This window comes from Streptopelia decaocto (assembly GCF_964273445.1).
Source record: "Streptopelia decaocto genome assembly, chromosome: 15".
NCBI classification, from domain to species: Eukaryota; Metazoa; Chordata; class Aves; order Columbiformes; family Columbidae; genus Streptopelia; species Streptopelia decaocto.
Window position 1 is genome coordinate 4,633,596 of NC_138670.1, and position 15,260 is coordinate 4,648,855.

Consider the following 15,260-nt stretch of genomic DNA (forward strand, 5'->3'; position numbering starts at 1 on the left):
ACCTTCTCCAAAGCTTTGCAGTTAATGATTAAGAGTGACAAGGAAGTGGGACGAGTCTTACTCTGCCTTGAACCTTAAAGAATTCCACTCAAATAAACTTGAGAGACCAGTCATGAGCTATTTTCAGCATTTATGTATTCTAGCTACTCTTTCACTTCAAAATAAACCTTACTCTTAAGTTCTCCATCTATAGATCAAACTGTGAAATTGTGCTGAAGCCATAAATGCTGATTATTGCCTCTAGGATAGGGGCAAAATGACCTTCAGCCCCTTCGTGCTGGGGTAACAATGGCAAAACACGACCGAGATACTGAGCATTAGCCTAGAAACTCAGGGATCCCCCACTTCTCTCCTTCCGAGAGTGAAGATGTCCATTTTTAGGGAAAACTTAGAATAGGGAAATCAGGAATAAAGAGGGGATTAAACAAGGAGTGCACAAAACAAGAGAAAGGAAGGGCACATGCAGATTTACTTCTAACACACCGTGAGCCTGATTGGAAGAATAGAGGACAGCCAGATCTCAGCTGAAGTAGCTTCGCAAAGGGAACACCTAAGGATGCACAGCAGGAAACCAGTTTTAGTCTTGGGAACTTCCTATCTTGGCCGGGGATGCAGCGGGAGGCAGCCTGGGGTTAATTTTCCTGAGTCCAATCTAAGAGAGGGTTTCCAAATTCCTCTATTCTGAGCTACGGAGGCAAGAGGGCTGCTCAAACATCTCCTAAGGCAATTTCTGTTATCCAGTAACATATATTTTTCCTATATTTCCTGTATTTTCAAAGAGAAGCTACATGAAGATACTGTAAAAACATACAGCTTTGCACACTAATTCTGCAGATGTTTTCAATCATCCCTCCCCTTAGCATTTCATGCCAAAAAAAGAGAAACAGATAAGGGGAGGTGGGGAACATACCGATTTATTTCCTCAGAAATATTAATCAGCTAATTACATCCTGCATCTATTGAACAGCAGTAGGAGCTCATAGGAGAGCGTGCAGGATTTTGTGAAGAAAGCAACTATTAATAAAATCCTCCATTTAAATGAGAGACATTTCAGGATCCTGGCCAGTCATTTTCTACAAGCTCCTCTACTCTTCAATGAGTTGCAAAGCTTATGACCCTCAAGAATTCTAGTGACACATTCGCCCTCTCTTCAGTTAATGGGGGATTACGTTTAGTCATTACACACATTCTTTTCAATAAATGTTGTAATTGCTCTGAAAGCAACATGCACACAAATACCAGAGTCAATGTTTCAATAACAGATTATGCAGTTAGTGAATAAGTATAAGCATTTTCTGCACACAATCTGTTAACATGGGATGTCTCCGCACATTTAAGTGCCCTCTTACATTTTCTGGGTCTTCCGAAATCTGCCTCTTTCGCTATCAGTAAAATTAAAAAACAAACAAACAAAAATGTTTCACCTGCAGACTTAACACTATCATTCCAACACAAGCAACAGGATACATTTCATTATCTCAAATTCATTTTTACCTCTAGAAGTTGCTTGACAAACCAGAGGCTTTTAACATGGTTTGCCATGACTATCAACTGATTTAACAAAAAATAAAAACTTAAATTTTTCCATGGACTAAACAATAAAAGGAGCATTCTATGAGAAGTCTAGATACGTATCTTAAAATGAATGGAAGACTAAAATAAAAGAAATGTTATATGAAATGAATCATTTTCATAAGGCTAGCACTTTAATCAGAAATGGTTCACAGGAACACAAGTTTGTACTTTACACTGTGCGAGATGTTCTAATATTTTTCTGATTAGACAACAGAGTAGAACAACTAAAAAGTATTTTAAATTTGGGATAAAAACTGGCAGTCTTCAAATATCTGAGAGTAATTTTTCACTGAAAGTTTTCTATTCTGATTGTGTAATAACATACTGTGGTTTAGCCCAATGTTATAGTTATACAAGCAGCAGAAAGATAAAGATTGCACACATTAATTGCTGTTTAGATTTTGTGTGCAGTAACTCTCAAGGCAATACACTCTGGTTTTCGATCTTCTCTAAGGAAAGCATAGGGATTACTAAAAAAAACAGATCGAAGACAAACAGGACCAGCCTTCAATATTAATTTTCCAAAGCATAAATATTAATTTGCCATTTCATGACTTCAAAGTGATTTTGTGTTGGCAGTTACTTTTAAGTAATTTCAGAAACATTACTAAGTTATAATATAAATAATGTAAAATAGCAAAAGGTAGAGTTTTCTATTAATTAATTTAATTACTACAGCCATCCCACAGTACAACTTTTGCTAAAACATGTAACTGAATTAAAGCTGCAGTCCCGTAGTTTCAGTTTACTCAAGGACTGCAGAATTGGGAATCACTTCCACGTGCTTTGCATATGCTTGGACTGGTATTGCATCTATCGGTAATTTCTGTCTTTCTCTTGTAGAGAACAGTACACTCAATGGGAACTGATTGCATTTCTGTGTCCTACTAGATACCCCGTTCACTAAGCTGGAGCTATTTTACCTCTAGGTCTCCTTTGGTAATGGATTCTTCTTCCACACGGAACTGAAGATCTTCAACTTTCCTGTGGGGACAATTCATTAAAATTCAGATAACTTCTAAAGAAAATGCTTTCAAGCTCACTTTTCAGTGGAAATGAGTATCACCCTTGCCAGCCTGCCCCTTACCTTTCACCCATAGACAACGAACCCTAAAACGCAGAACGGGAGCACAAGCAAGAACACTGCCTTGCCTCTTTAGGAGTCTTAAAATGAGAAGACAGATGTGAGAAGCTAATATCTGACTTAAAATGAAATTTGTAAAAAGTAATTTCTTCCCATCCCCTGATTCTGGTTATACCACAACGAGCAAGGGGACAACTCTCCTCCTTTTCCCCTTGATCCTTTCAACACTGTAAGATGTTGCAAAGGAAGAGACAAGCATGTCTTCTTTCCTTTCAATTGCACACGCTGCTAGTGCCCGCAGCTGGGCTGAGAGATGTAAAATCATTGCATCAAAGGGAGTTACAAGTGATGGATGTCTAAAATACAAGGACAATAAGAACTTATTGCTGGAAACAGGTCTCACCAATGCGCTTTGGGAAATGCAATTAGAGATTATTTGACTTCAAGTCACTCTTGAGACTGACTTGAATACACATCACAGAGAACTTGCAAAATAAATAAGCCTAAAGTTGTGAGGAAGGAGGAGAAATATTACCCTGTGAAGCCGTGTGATGTTTTCCTGGCTGCGGGATGTCAGTTGGGTGGCAGCAGGCGCTGCACGCTGCCTGGCAACACGCTGAAGGTGAGCTCAAGGCCAGGGAGGATTGCGGTAAAACAGACCCCACTGACCTGCCATGCAGCAAAAGTAGGTCCACAGCCCGGCTACCAGAGCTGCTGCAAAGCTTTTTGTGTTTTAAATTTAAAACCCCACTGCATTATTTTGTAGAGAACACACAAATAATTCCAGACCTAATTCTACTGCTTGTTTTGAAAATTCAGTTAGAATAGGTCCCATAAAAAAGCAGCATGAAAATTGTAAAGGAATTGCTCAAGGTTTCCACTGCATTTTCTCATCTCTCATTTTGAGGAGGCCCCTCAGAGAGGTTGACATCTGACTGATTTCAGGGGTGCACACACACCTACAGGGCAGACTCACAAGGGGTTTCTAAACAGACTCGCTTTTCCAAAGCATTCCAAATCCACCAAAACAATCTATCAGATTACTTCCTCACCTAACCTTGCCCCAACAATTTATCAGATTATTTTCTTTCCTAACCTCACTCTAGCTATTTGGTAACCTCAGTTCCTTTCCTCAAGTGGTTACAAGAGGCTATTAGAAAAGGCATTAAAATGTATGGCTTTGATGATTTTCCTGTAAGAGACAGATACTACCTAGTAATAATAAATTATTCACAAGAGAACTGTAAATTCTTAATCCAGCACTGTCAGGAAATGAGATTATCAAAATTTGCATTTTGAAGTGGACGAGTGTTTCAAGATCAGGAATGATCCATTCATTTCATATGAGTAGGAATAAAATCCTTTATAACAGAAAGCAATAATAAAAGGAATGAGTAGCATGAAATTCAGCTATAAACCAGAGTAAAAGCTTCTAAACAAGTCCACTTTCTTTGGCTTTCTATCCTCCAATGTAAGAGTTTCTTTTTTTTGTTTTAAGAAACTGCAATATGATTTTATACAATAATTACCCATATCTGCATTATTCAAAATTTGTTTCATATTTCAAAGTCACCATAGCATTTTCTTTTAACGCTAAGTTTGTTTTTAACAGTTATACCAACAAAGACAGTTTTCAGTTACCTCTTCTCTTCCTCGAGCTGATTGAGAAGCTCCACTTTCTCCCTGTCAGCAGCCTCCACCATGGCCCGTAGCTGGTCCATTTTTGCTTCCATCTCCAGTACATGCTAATTAGCAGGAAGAATAAGAATAAAATCTTGGAATTTTTTTCCAAGTTAGGTATCTATACCTCAGTAATCACAATTTGGTAAAGTGATGGGCCAAGGCACAGGAATGTTACCACATTGAAATACGCATATAATGAAGGAAAACCATTGCTAACTGACAGGTGTGGAGAAGTTCAACCAAAATTAGTTAAATGAAACAGATTTGCTATCTCATCAAACCAAAGTTCCCACAAGAAAGATCTCACAGGTATGGGTTACTTCACTTTTGGAACACCATGTCTTACTCCCAGATCTCTTCAATAAGACGACACAATTTTGGAAATTAAGTCAGTTGTCTAAAAGCCTCTATTTTAAGAACAGCATCACTGCTCTTACCCGATCATGTCCATCGCGAACCAGTGCTAACTCCTGCTCCATCTCCCCTACATGACTGGTTGCTTTTGCAACCTCTGCCCTCTCCAGGTCCCTTTCTGCCAGGAGCTGTTCGATGTGTTGCTGCTTCTCCTTCAGGGCCTCCTGCAGGGCTGTGGTACCAGAAATTTTCCTTGCATACCGGGAGGATGTTTCTGTCAACTTCACAAAGTAAACACGTTAAAAATCATTCTGCATCAAGTGAGAACGAGGGATATCTCCAGACTCAACAAGCACTGGGTTAGTAAAGGAAATGGTTTCTGTAACCTACTGTACCTTCTCTCCTTTTAAATTTTAATTACTTCATTTTCTATAATTTAATAACAGCCATGCATGTGTAGTAATACTTTTTGGCAGCGATTGGCAGGTAGTGTGTAGGAGACAGAAGGGTTGAAGTGAAAACAAATCACTGGCCTCAGTTGAAGGTGTGCTTAGCAGACTCACACAAAGGCCAGGTCATTGTGTTTCCAAGCAGGTCTTTGCATTAAAAAAAGAAAAGCAGCCTTTTAGCAAGTTAAAAACATTGTGCCTTTAGTTATCAGGTCATCATCTTGGGTCGCCAGCAACAGTCTAACATTTCCAAATGCTCTATCAAAAACTTTTGGAATTCAACCAGCATTTGGCACCTCTACTATGGCAATAAAACATCCAGGACGAAAAGCATTTACCTTGATCTAAAAAGCCAGCCTTACAGCTAAAACCTTGTGAAGAAGAACAATTGGTTTCTGATTAAAACATATATTTATATCACTCGGAATTAAATGACTTGGGGAAAAAAATCTGACAGATTAAACTTAAAGAGCTTAGATAAACATGAATCAGTCTGGAGAACTACAGCTATAATGAACCTTGGGGTTTTCCTCGACCTTGCATGATCTCTGTTCCACTGAATGGAACCAGCGTGAGTGAAAATCCAGCATGGCCCTGTCTTCTACTTCCTCAGGAGTTTTTGAGCAAGGAGAAAACAGCAGCAGCCCTGAATAACTGAGAAGATTATGGAAGAGTTCAACAACTTCTGGATAAGTTATAATTTTCCTAGAAACTGAAGCACGAAAGAGTCTGCTGTGTCAAAACTGATTTCAGGAAATCTTGTTTCTTCAGCAGCTAAACTTTTAAAGAACGAGTGTCACAATTATTTTGACAGTCCCTTTAACTTGGATGGTAACCAAACATTCATGTTGCCTGGGGAAAAAAAAATTGGAAGAAAGATGGAATGTTAATTCCAGAACTAATGGATTACAGAAGCTTTATATTTTATGGCCCAAAACATGCAAAAGCCCTGAGGCAAAACACAGAGCCAAAAGAAGTGAATATATTATAGACATTTACAATGTATAACTGTGCTCTCACTTAGAGTATCATAGCACACAGAATAAAATGTAGAGGTTTGCCCTGAACCTGTGGTAGGCACCACATTAGTGCACCGATTTCAGACTAGAGGGCACTCTGCAGCTGGAAGTGCAACTTCCAGCATGGATTAAAGTCCCAGTGTTTGTGCCAAATAAAAATCCTTTACGCTTTTTGTGATACGGTATTAACCTTGTTGCCCTGACCAACTGTTGACCTCTGCTCCCTTGTAATCTGCTTCGGTTGGGAAGGACGACGGCAAAGTCACCTCCTGCGTCCCGCAAGGCGGGTCAGTGGGACAGCGCCGGCTGGCCGGCCCCACCTCTGGGAGTGAGCTCTTTCTAATGACATACATTTATACACTTGGGTTTAAAAAAAGAAAAGAAAAAACCTAGGGTGACTGTGGAAAAAACCCAATTATTTCTATGCTTTTAATTGCCTTCAAAGAGAGACTTTTTAAAATTCAGCTTTCCCAGAAGATTTCCGTTTTACTGCTGCAACCCAAGATTAGCACATTTATGTAACAGAGCAACTTTAAAAGAATCCATAGTAAGTGTATTAGGTGGAATTAATGCTGTGTTAGAATTCACCTGAGCCACTGTAGTTTGCAACATTTAGCCTTTGTGCATTCATAGGTTTAAAACCAAATGTAAAATAAAAGAAAGAGGCTTCTTTTCAGCAAAGACTTGACAATTGCTACTTGTGTATTTCTCAGCTGACTCATCTCCTTGCAGTAAAAGAAAATCTTTTACATTTTAGACAATTTGAGGCTCCCTGCTTAATAAAACAAGTTTGATCTATGGAAGCTTTAGCGCATACCAGATCCTCAAACACAGACCACATACGACGGCGTAGTGCCAGGAAAATGAACAACTAAATGGAGATTCCAGCCAGAGAACACTTGATGCCTTTTCAGTTTGTCGGCCTCACAAGCCCCTTTCTTATTGCAATCACTACGTTAGCCTGAATTAACTGTGTAAGTTTAAGTATTCCAACATTCAGCTACTCTTCAGGGCTAGCTAAGATTTCCTTCCTTCATGCATGCTTTGAATGAAAAAGAGAGCACAAGTGAATGTATATTGTGCTCTCCCCAAGATCTATTCTCAGTTTAAGCAAGTAGACCACAGGCAAGTGCCACGTGGATTCCTGCTCGGGAAGGTAAAGCATGCAACAGAAAAAGAAGCTTACTAGTCCTGTACGGCTTGGCTTGCTGCTTACTGAAGATGCCACAGAACTGAGCGAGCTCAGGGAAGATGCGCTCGGACTACGCTTCAGGGCTGTGGGAGTCGCGACCACTTTTCGCACGGTTGTCTTGGCTTTCGCCGGTGTGGTTGATGGGAATCCGATCTTCGTAACTTTGTGGACTGGGGCAAATAAACCGTATTTTGGCTGACACTGAAAATACCTTTAAAAAAGCAAAGCAGACAGATGAGAGTTATTAATTAACTTCCATCTCTTCAGATACATGGTATGGCTTCACAAATAATCCTACATCAATAATGGAGAAGTATTAAAGAACAGATTATTTGATTATACAGAACATATCTTCAGTTATATATAAACAAAAGCCACTTAACATTTTAAGTTGTGATCACCTATGTTAAGGCGCCACAGTCCTTGTGAAACCTCTTTTTAATGAGTCAAAGGATTGTTCCTTATACCAAATGAGAAAGAACATTAAATTGTCATATGAATTAATGCTTTCTAAGTGTGACTTATTGGAGGAAGCCGCTGTACTGTTCCCAATTTTTACAACGAGGCAGTTATTGGTATAGGAGTTTTAGGTTCCTGTGATGCTGGAATATTTCCCTTAAGTTCAGCTACTGGATACCCAGAGATATTTTCGTAACTGAGCATTCATTCCAAGCTGAGAAACCAAGCAGCCATTCAAAAAGCAGGAAATTGTGTTTTCCATTAACAGTCTATGAATAAAATTCACATGGGAGAAGGAGAGAGCAACTAATCCCACGAATGTGGGGTTAGTGCAGACTTTCAGAGATGTGTAGGCGTCATAAAATTCAAATCAGCGTCTAATGATCCCCCACCACCATCAGCAGAGAGTCAGGTTTACAGCCTAACTACTTCCCTTGATATAAAGTTCAATGTAAGACAGAAAAACAAACAAACAAAACCCCAGAATATAGAGATGTAAACTCCTGAAGACAGCTGCGATCTGACAGTGGACTAACCTTGTTCCAGCAACAGCTCCATCATTCTTTCCCAGAGGCTCATCCAGCTCTACTCCGCACCACTCTCCTTTAGCAAAATCGGTTTCTCCCAAGAAACGCACAACTCCGGCTTTTGTTCCACCAACCTACAGCAATGAGACACACAACTGCATTTACTGCATTTCCAAATGAAAATACCAAATAGAGTGAAAACATTTTCAGTATTATCATGTTCAAAAAGCACATTAATGATGCGACCAATCCTTATTGCAAGTATTTCAAGCTGCATATTCTTTTGACTACGAGTTTAACGTTGGATAGATCTTTGCAATCAAATTGTTCACACAAGGAAAAAAAAAAGGAGAAGAAAAAAAGACAAGAAAACAAAAATCACTGTCCAATTTGGTATTCATTAAGTTTGTCATGATTGAAGGCCACAATTCTATTAGGTGGCTTGATATGGCTCTAAGATTAAAAACACATTTAACAAGACTTAGTATAACCACTGTACTGAACGCAACAGACTTGTACTATAGTTTCATACATATTTTCATCAGCATTAAGGATTTCTAAGAACTGTTTATTTCTTATTCTAATTCTGTGAGGAAAAGTAAAAGAAATGAGAACAAAGTCTTTCATGTTTTCTCCAAGGAGTAGTTCAGATAAACTACATAGCACAGCCCTCTTGCATTTAAAAGAACTGATACAGAGCACTTTGCAAAAACGGAGAGGCAAACAGCTATTTGAATTCTTGGAGAGGAGAGAATAATTTTCCCTATCGCTTCTTCACTTAAAAAAACCCCAAAACAAACAAAGTAAAAAAACCCAAAACACATACCAAAAAACCACACACAGAAACAACCAAAAAAACCCCAAACCCAAACACTCCTAAACGGAAGAGTAGAAATAGGTTGTTTTCAAGCTTATAATATTAAATATTTACAGCCATTTCCATTACTTGCAATGTCTGCAAGATATAGCTTTTCATAATGCCCAGGGGAAGGAAGAATTAAATTAAGTGAAGAAGCAAAATGTGCTCAGTGTGGCTGACACTTGCCAAGAGGGGCCACACGCCAGAACTGCCGGATCCCCGCAGGTCAGAATGACGAGATGTGCCCCATTTGTGTGAAAAATCTGTTCAGCCTGCATCCAGCATTATGAGAACGAGCAAATGTTAATGAAAACCTCTTTGGGAGGTTCACTGAATTCAACATGGACATTTTCAGGGCCATTGGATTTTTTTCTGCTTGTGTTTTCCAGTACACATTATACAACGAGCAATACTCTGTAGCCTTGGCAGAGAGCTTGGATGTAACCTGCTAACACAAAGACTGTGATTTTCCTTTTTATATACTAATAAGTATATTAGGATTTCATATAATTTTTAAATTATTCTACTTCTTAGAGACAATGTCCCAGGATAACTAGAGAACAACAAGCTTCTTGTGCCATAAATGAAAGTGCATGACCACAGTACACTGGATAATTCATATTAATACATGTGGGAAGCGTTCACCAAGAGGTTAAGAGTGAGGACTCTAGGACCGGAGAACATTATCTTGCATGAAAGCACTAAGTGTCCACCAAGCACAAAGTGGGTGCACAGGAGCTGCCACACACATTTGTGTCCAGTTTGTGGCTCATCCCCTTCGCAGAGCTGACAGCTCTGGGAGCAACGAGGCTTCGGCTGGTGGGAAGTAAATCCTAATCCACGCAACCCTCAGAAAACCAGGGAAGAGTACCCCTTTTGGATATCACTGAAGTGAGAAAGCTGACAGCGACATCTTTCATCCATGTTTCAGGTGGTGGTGCCCTTCTCTCATTAGTCTTGAAATAACGTTTAAGCTGCAAATTACCTGTACATCTTGCTTTAAGTGGCACTGTATCAAATTATTATTCTTCATGGAATAAAAATACACAAAGTTTACAGTTATCATGACTCAGCCTAATATAGTAACTAGTAGAATGTTTGGTATTTGGTGTTCTTGGCAGAGAACGGACAAACTTCCCCTCTCAAAAAAACAAGCCCGAGTACTGTCTTAAAACAAAATAATTGTAACCAAGCAAAACAGTCACATGAAATCCAGATCTCCTCTGGGCACAGTGGTGAAGGGGGAATATATAACATTGGTTGCAAGTATTTCCTGGGAAGAACTATCCCTTAAGTCAATACGTCATCCACTTTCAGACATAACCTACTTTTTCTAAAGGATAAATATCTTTAACCTAAGTAAAAACACAAAAAATTTAACTGAGAAGTGTGAGAGATAAGCAAGCATTTGTCTGGGCTGTCAGTCCATACTAGATCCTCCAAGTTGCCCTCTCCTTATTCCTTTTCTAGCAAGTTGAGTGGGTTTTCTTGTTGTTTGTTTGTTTTCTTTATTTTTTTCTCTTTAAATCCAGAAGACATCTTGAGGTCATAAGACTGGTTAAGTCTGTGTGCACTGTTTCCCTACTCAATTCTGTACTGTTGTCTGCCTGAATAAACAGAGTTAATCCAAGAAGGTTGTAAAAAACCCATTAAAGAAAAGAGACAGGAAAGTCAGAACAATGGTCTGGATGAGGAGCATCCCTTCAAAGCCAACAGTGGGTTTGGGGTTGCACAGAGGATTCCTCATTCCTCAGCTCCTCTTACTCAACTGTTCGGCCAGGCCAAGGAATTTTACTGTAGTTTTGTAGAGTGGTGTTTTGTTTTTTAAATAAACAATATAAGTCGATTACCAAAACACACACACACAAATCTTTTCGCAGAACGGGGAGTGGGGTGCACAAGATCACAGCTATCTGAAACGCGGTAGCAGAAAAGGATAATTAGATGCAAAGACTCCCAGAGAGGAAAAACTGTTGCAATCTGTTCCCTTCAACTCCAACTGTAAATAAACCTCTAGATAAGTAAAGCTAGCTCCAGGATAATACAGATTTAACTTGGGTGTGGAATATTCATTTCTGTTTGGCTGTTTTTTTCCCCCCATACCTTGGCTCTGTCCATTTTCCATATTTAGGTAAAAAAATGTATGGCATTTACTTTGAAGAAATTGCATCCCAATGACAAACCAGGAGACACGATCCCGAAGCGAAGCTTTGGCACAGGCCGGTCTGTGTTGGATGCGATGCCAGCGGATCTGCACCGGACAGAGCCCAGGGCACGGGAAGAACTCAGCTCCCCGGAACATATGGGGATGCACAACATGAGATCCCCAGCAGAAAAAGCAACGTGACTGCTCTTGTAACCATGGTACCAGGGTTATTTTAAAACAAGACACAAGGAAGAATGCATTATTTATTTTTTTCTTCCCAAAACCAGTCAAGCTTCTTTGAATAACCAGCTACTACATTTCTGCTTTCTGCAAATATTGAAATGTGTATCCTTACCGATATCAGGAATCGGAGCACACCGTGGCAGTAAAGAGCTCACAGCTTCGATGAAGCTCCAGTTTTGCTCCATTTTAAGTTTCAGTTCTGAAGATCAAGTCACCATTGCTCTAAAAGCCTGAATCTATTTCAGACCTACAACCATTCACAGCCCTGTGCTCAAAGTGGCAATTAAGTACCCTGTGTGTGACAACACAGCTACCTTGAAAGCATCTAAGAAAATAATCACTTCTTCCCTTGGTAGTACAATGGGAGGTGCTACTGTACACACAGTATGGTAAAGGCTTTTCTATGAATAAAAGTTGCTGTATATGTACAGGACGACACTTTGTGCTCTAAAGGGGAAAAAAGACTAAGACGTGATGATGCTAACCTGTATATAGCAATATAAAAAAAGAATTGTGCTTACAGAATTACAGCATTTATTATAGAATTGTAGAAAAAATATTAAGAATCTTATAGGAATTATAGAAAATAATCTTAAAAATAAGGACAAAAAAAAAAAAGCCCAGTTTCTAAAAGAAACAGGAAAAAAAGTTTACTAAAACATTTCTAAAGGTTACATGGAAAAATAGGGCATCACTACCATGCCGACAGTTTTTCATGACCTTCATTCACGCTAAGGCAGGTCACTAAATAATAGAGCAGAGAAAAGAACTGCCAGACCTCTTTTTAGTCAGTTATCACAATCAATATAATCAAGCTGTAAAATATAAAGTGATAATGTGGCAGAGAATCTAGGTTAGGCTAAATTGTGGGGTGAGGAAAGCTGCTTGGAATTCACTACTGTTATGTCAAACACATGGGAAAAGTGATTAAATTCCATTTATTGAACTATAACTATGCTTACATTAATTTGCTGCAATGTAAAGTGAAGGAGCAAAACGGGTTTGTAAACATGAAGGAGTTAAAAAGTTCCTGATGAAAGCACATTGGGATAAGCACCTCAAACCTCTGTAGAGCCACGTTTCCAAAGGTAAGTAGGACACAAATACACCAGTGTAATCCAGGGAATCAAAAAAAAGGAGATGATCTAAAAAATGAAACTGTTATTTAAACAGTATTCATTGAAAAATACAGATCTCTTTTCAAAGAGCATAGCCACTGTCTGCCACTTTGTCAGCACAACAAAATCGCTGTTGCAGACCAGCTGAGCAGAGTTTAAAGGTGAGTAACAATTGCTCTGTCTCTCCTCCTGCCTGAGCACACACGGTGACTCCTGATAAGCACTGCTTGGGTATTTCTGTGTTTGTCACACAGATCAGCCATTTTCAGAACCATTCAAACCGCAGCACCCATAATATGCGACACCTGAAAAGGCAAAAAGCATCCAAACAAACAAACACTGCCTTTGAAAAACCTGGGACCTACTAATCAGAATCTTCTTTCCAGCTGGCAAAAGCAAGTGTATTTAATTGATCTGTTCACTCATTCAAGGCCAGAGGGAACCAGCAGATCGTCTCCTCTGGCTCTCCTGGAACAGGTCTTTCCATCTCACCCAGCCACATCTGTAATTAACGCTGAGCTGGATGTGTGGATGATCTTAGATCAGGGCTGATTTCCATCAGCAAACACGCTTCCAACAACAGTCTGTTTTCATAGTTAACCACTCCATTGTTAGAAACACGTTTGATTTTGAAATAAAGCAAAGTTCAAAAGTGGGGGCAAAGTGGGCAGAAGAGCTAACGTGCAATAAGACACAGACACGATGCTAACACACAGCCCTTCGCTGCCAGAGGAAAACAGCTAATAATTAAAAATGATGTGCTATTGAGGTTCAATTCATTCAACCAATTCATTCAGTCACACAGGACGTAGTACAAAACAGAGCAAATTCATCATACGAAAGCCACATGTGAATTTGCCACCACAACAGAAAAAAAAAAAGCAAAGACTAAAATAAGTAAATAAATAAACTGTTCTTTCACCCATCCTGTGAGTAAGGACAATGCGTTCCTGGACATCACTCCCCTTGGGAAGGCAGGGGGAGGGGAAGGGAGACAGCCCATATACACACAAAAAAACCATCTTGCATGAACAACCTATTAGCAAAGCATGTGGAGAAGTCACCTATTGCTGCCATTATATCCCAGTAACTCACATGCAATTTAAGTTAAATAAGGAGCTGACGAAACAAAATGACTCACTGTTAGACACAACTTGCACCTTGCTGCAATAAATTTACTGTCTTATTTCTCTGTGGACAGAGAAGTAACCATGTCCTGAAAAATGCTTAAATGTAACACTAAACGAAAGCTGCAGCTTGAGCAGAGAAAATCATGAAGATAATGAATGACAGACAAAAACCTCTGGATACTCTCTGTACTTCAGCTATATTGTCATACATGTATCTCATGCTGCAGCAACCACTTTGCAAACTAATCTACATTATACTTTACAGCACCCAAAATACTACGTCTAAATATATGAATTCCTTTCCTCCTTAACAGGACAAAGCCATAAAAATACAGTCAACGCAACTTAAGGGTAAAGCAAAAGCGTGACCAAGCAGTTCAACAGTGTGGTACATTTGCCATTCCAGCAAACGAGGTTTGGGGAGACAGCTCCTGCAGAGCAAAAACAGCCACGTGTTCTCAACTTCCAAATTTTTCTTCCTTTTCTGTCCTCATATGCATTGCAGCAAGATATTTTTGCATTGCTTTAACTGTAAAAATGCAAACGAACATTTGTTTTTCTAACAGTTAAATATTATTATAGATTTTTAAACAGACTAAACTCAGAAATGCATTTTGTATTAAAAATGTCATAGAAACTAGAAAACTTAAAAATGCCACGTGGTCAGTGCTGGGTTATTTCTAAAGGAAGAAACTTCTCTCTACATGTGAAGTTTCTTTCCCCATGTTGCTTTTAAGAGCCCTGGAATTTAATCAGTTGGCAGCCTTACGTCATGTTTACTTGCAGATAGGTTACATGAGTGGAAACAAATCTGACAATAATCTCCTGTCAGTCTTTGCCTATTACATCACCGAAGAACTTGGCAAGAAATAACAAAGCAAGAAATAACTCGCAGTGAGCAGCGTAAAACAGACAATAAGAAGAAATTAGATGTTACTCATGCACAGAGAATAACTTTGCAGAAAGGCCACAGCAGCATATGCCTGTAAATCTAGTTTGTAACCTTTTGTGAACATATGGACGGAGGCCCAAGTTCCAGCTTTGCAGCTCAGCTCCAGAAGCATCAGATTTGGCAGCCCACGATGAGGCTGTAACTGGTTAAATGAATGAAAGCACTTTAATCCCTTGAGAAGGCTAAGGCCCCTAGGTTGATAAGATTTTTGTTTCTTTATTTATTTAAAATACAGCATCTGGTCCCTTCAGGAAAAAGCCTAAGATGCTCTCAAAGCTGCTGCAACTTCTGGTAGGTGCAACGGCTGTCACACAAAGCAAGTTTCACTATTTCAACAACCTGGGTTTGGTTGGTTGGTTAGTTCAGGGGTTTTTGTTTGTTTGTTTTGTAAATCAACTTTGCACTGGGTTCTTAAGAAATCCCAAGGGTTTGCAACAGCAGGGCAAGCAGGTTCTCTGGCTGCAACTCCA

At 39.3% G+C, this 15,260-nt stretch overlaps 1 protein-coding gene across 7 annotated transcripts in view; it reads right to left on the reverse strand.

Annotated features, from left to right (window-relative positions):
• CLIP1 (CAP-Gly domain containing linker protein 1) overlaps positions 1-15,260 on the reverse strand; it is a 63,162-nt gene that overhangs the window by 31,068 nt on the left and 16,834 nt on the right. For 4 of the 7 annotated variants that reach the window (XM_082066192.1, XM_082066191.1, XM_082066194.1 and 1 more), the window contains exons 4-9: positions 8,352-8,476; positions 7,351-7,567; positions 4,780-4,977; positions 4,301-4,404; positions 2,499-2,559; positions 1,350-1,382 (exon numbers count right to left, since the gene is read on the reverse strand). In XM_082066192.1, the coding sequence (XP_081922318.1) occupies positions 1,350-1,382; positions 2,499-2,559; positions 4,301-4,404; positions 4,780-4,977; positions 7,351-7,567; positions 8,352-8,476 (738 nt within the window). The remainder of the gene's footprint in view (positions 1-1,349; positions 1,383-2,498; positions 2,560-4,300; positions 4,405-4,779; positions 4,978-7,350; positions 7,568-8,351; positions 8,477-15,260) is intronic. The other 3 variants (XM_082066193.1, XM_082066195.1, XM_082066190.1) reach the window with 1 other exon arrangement.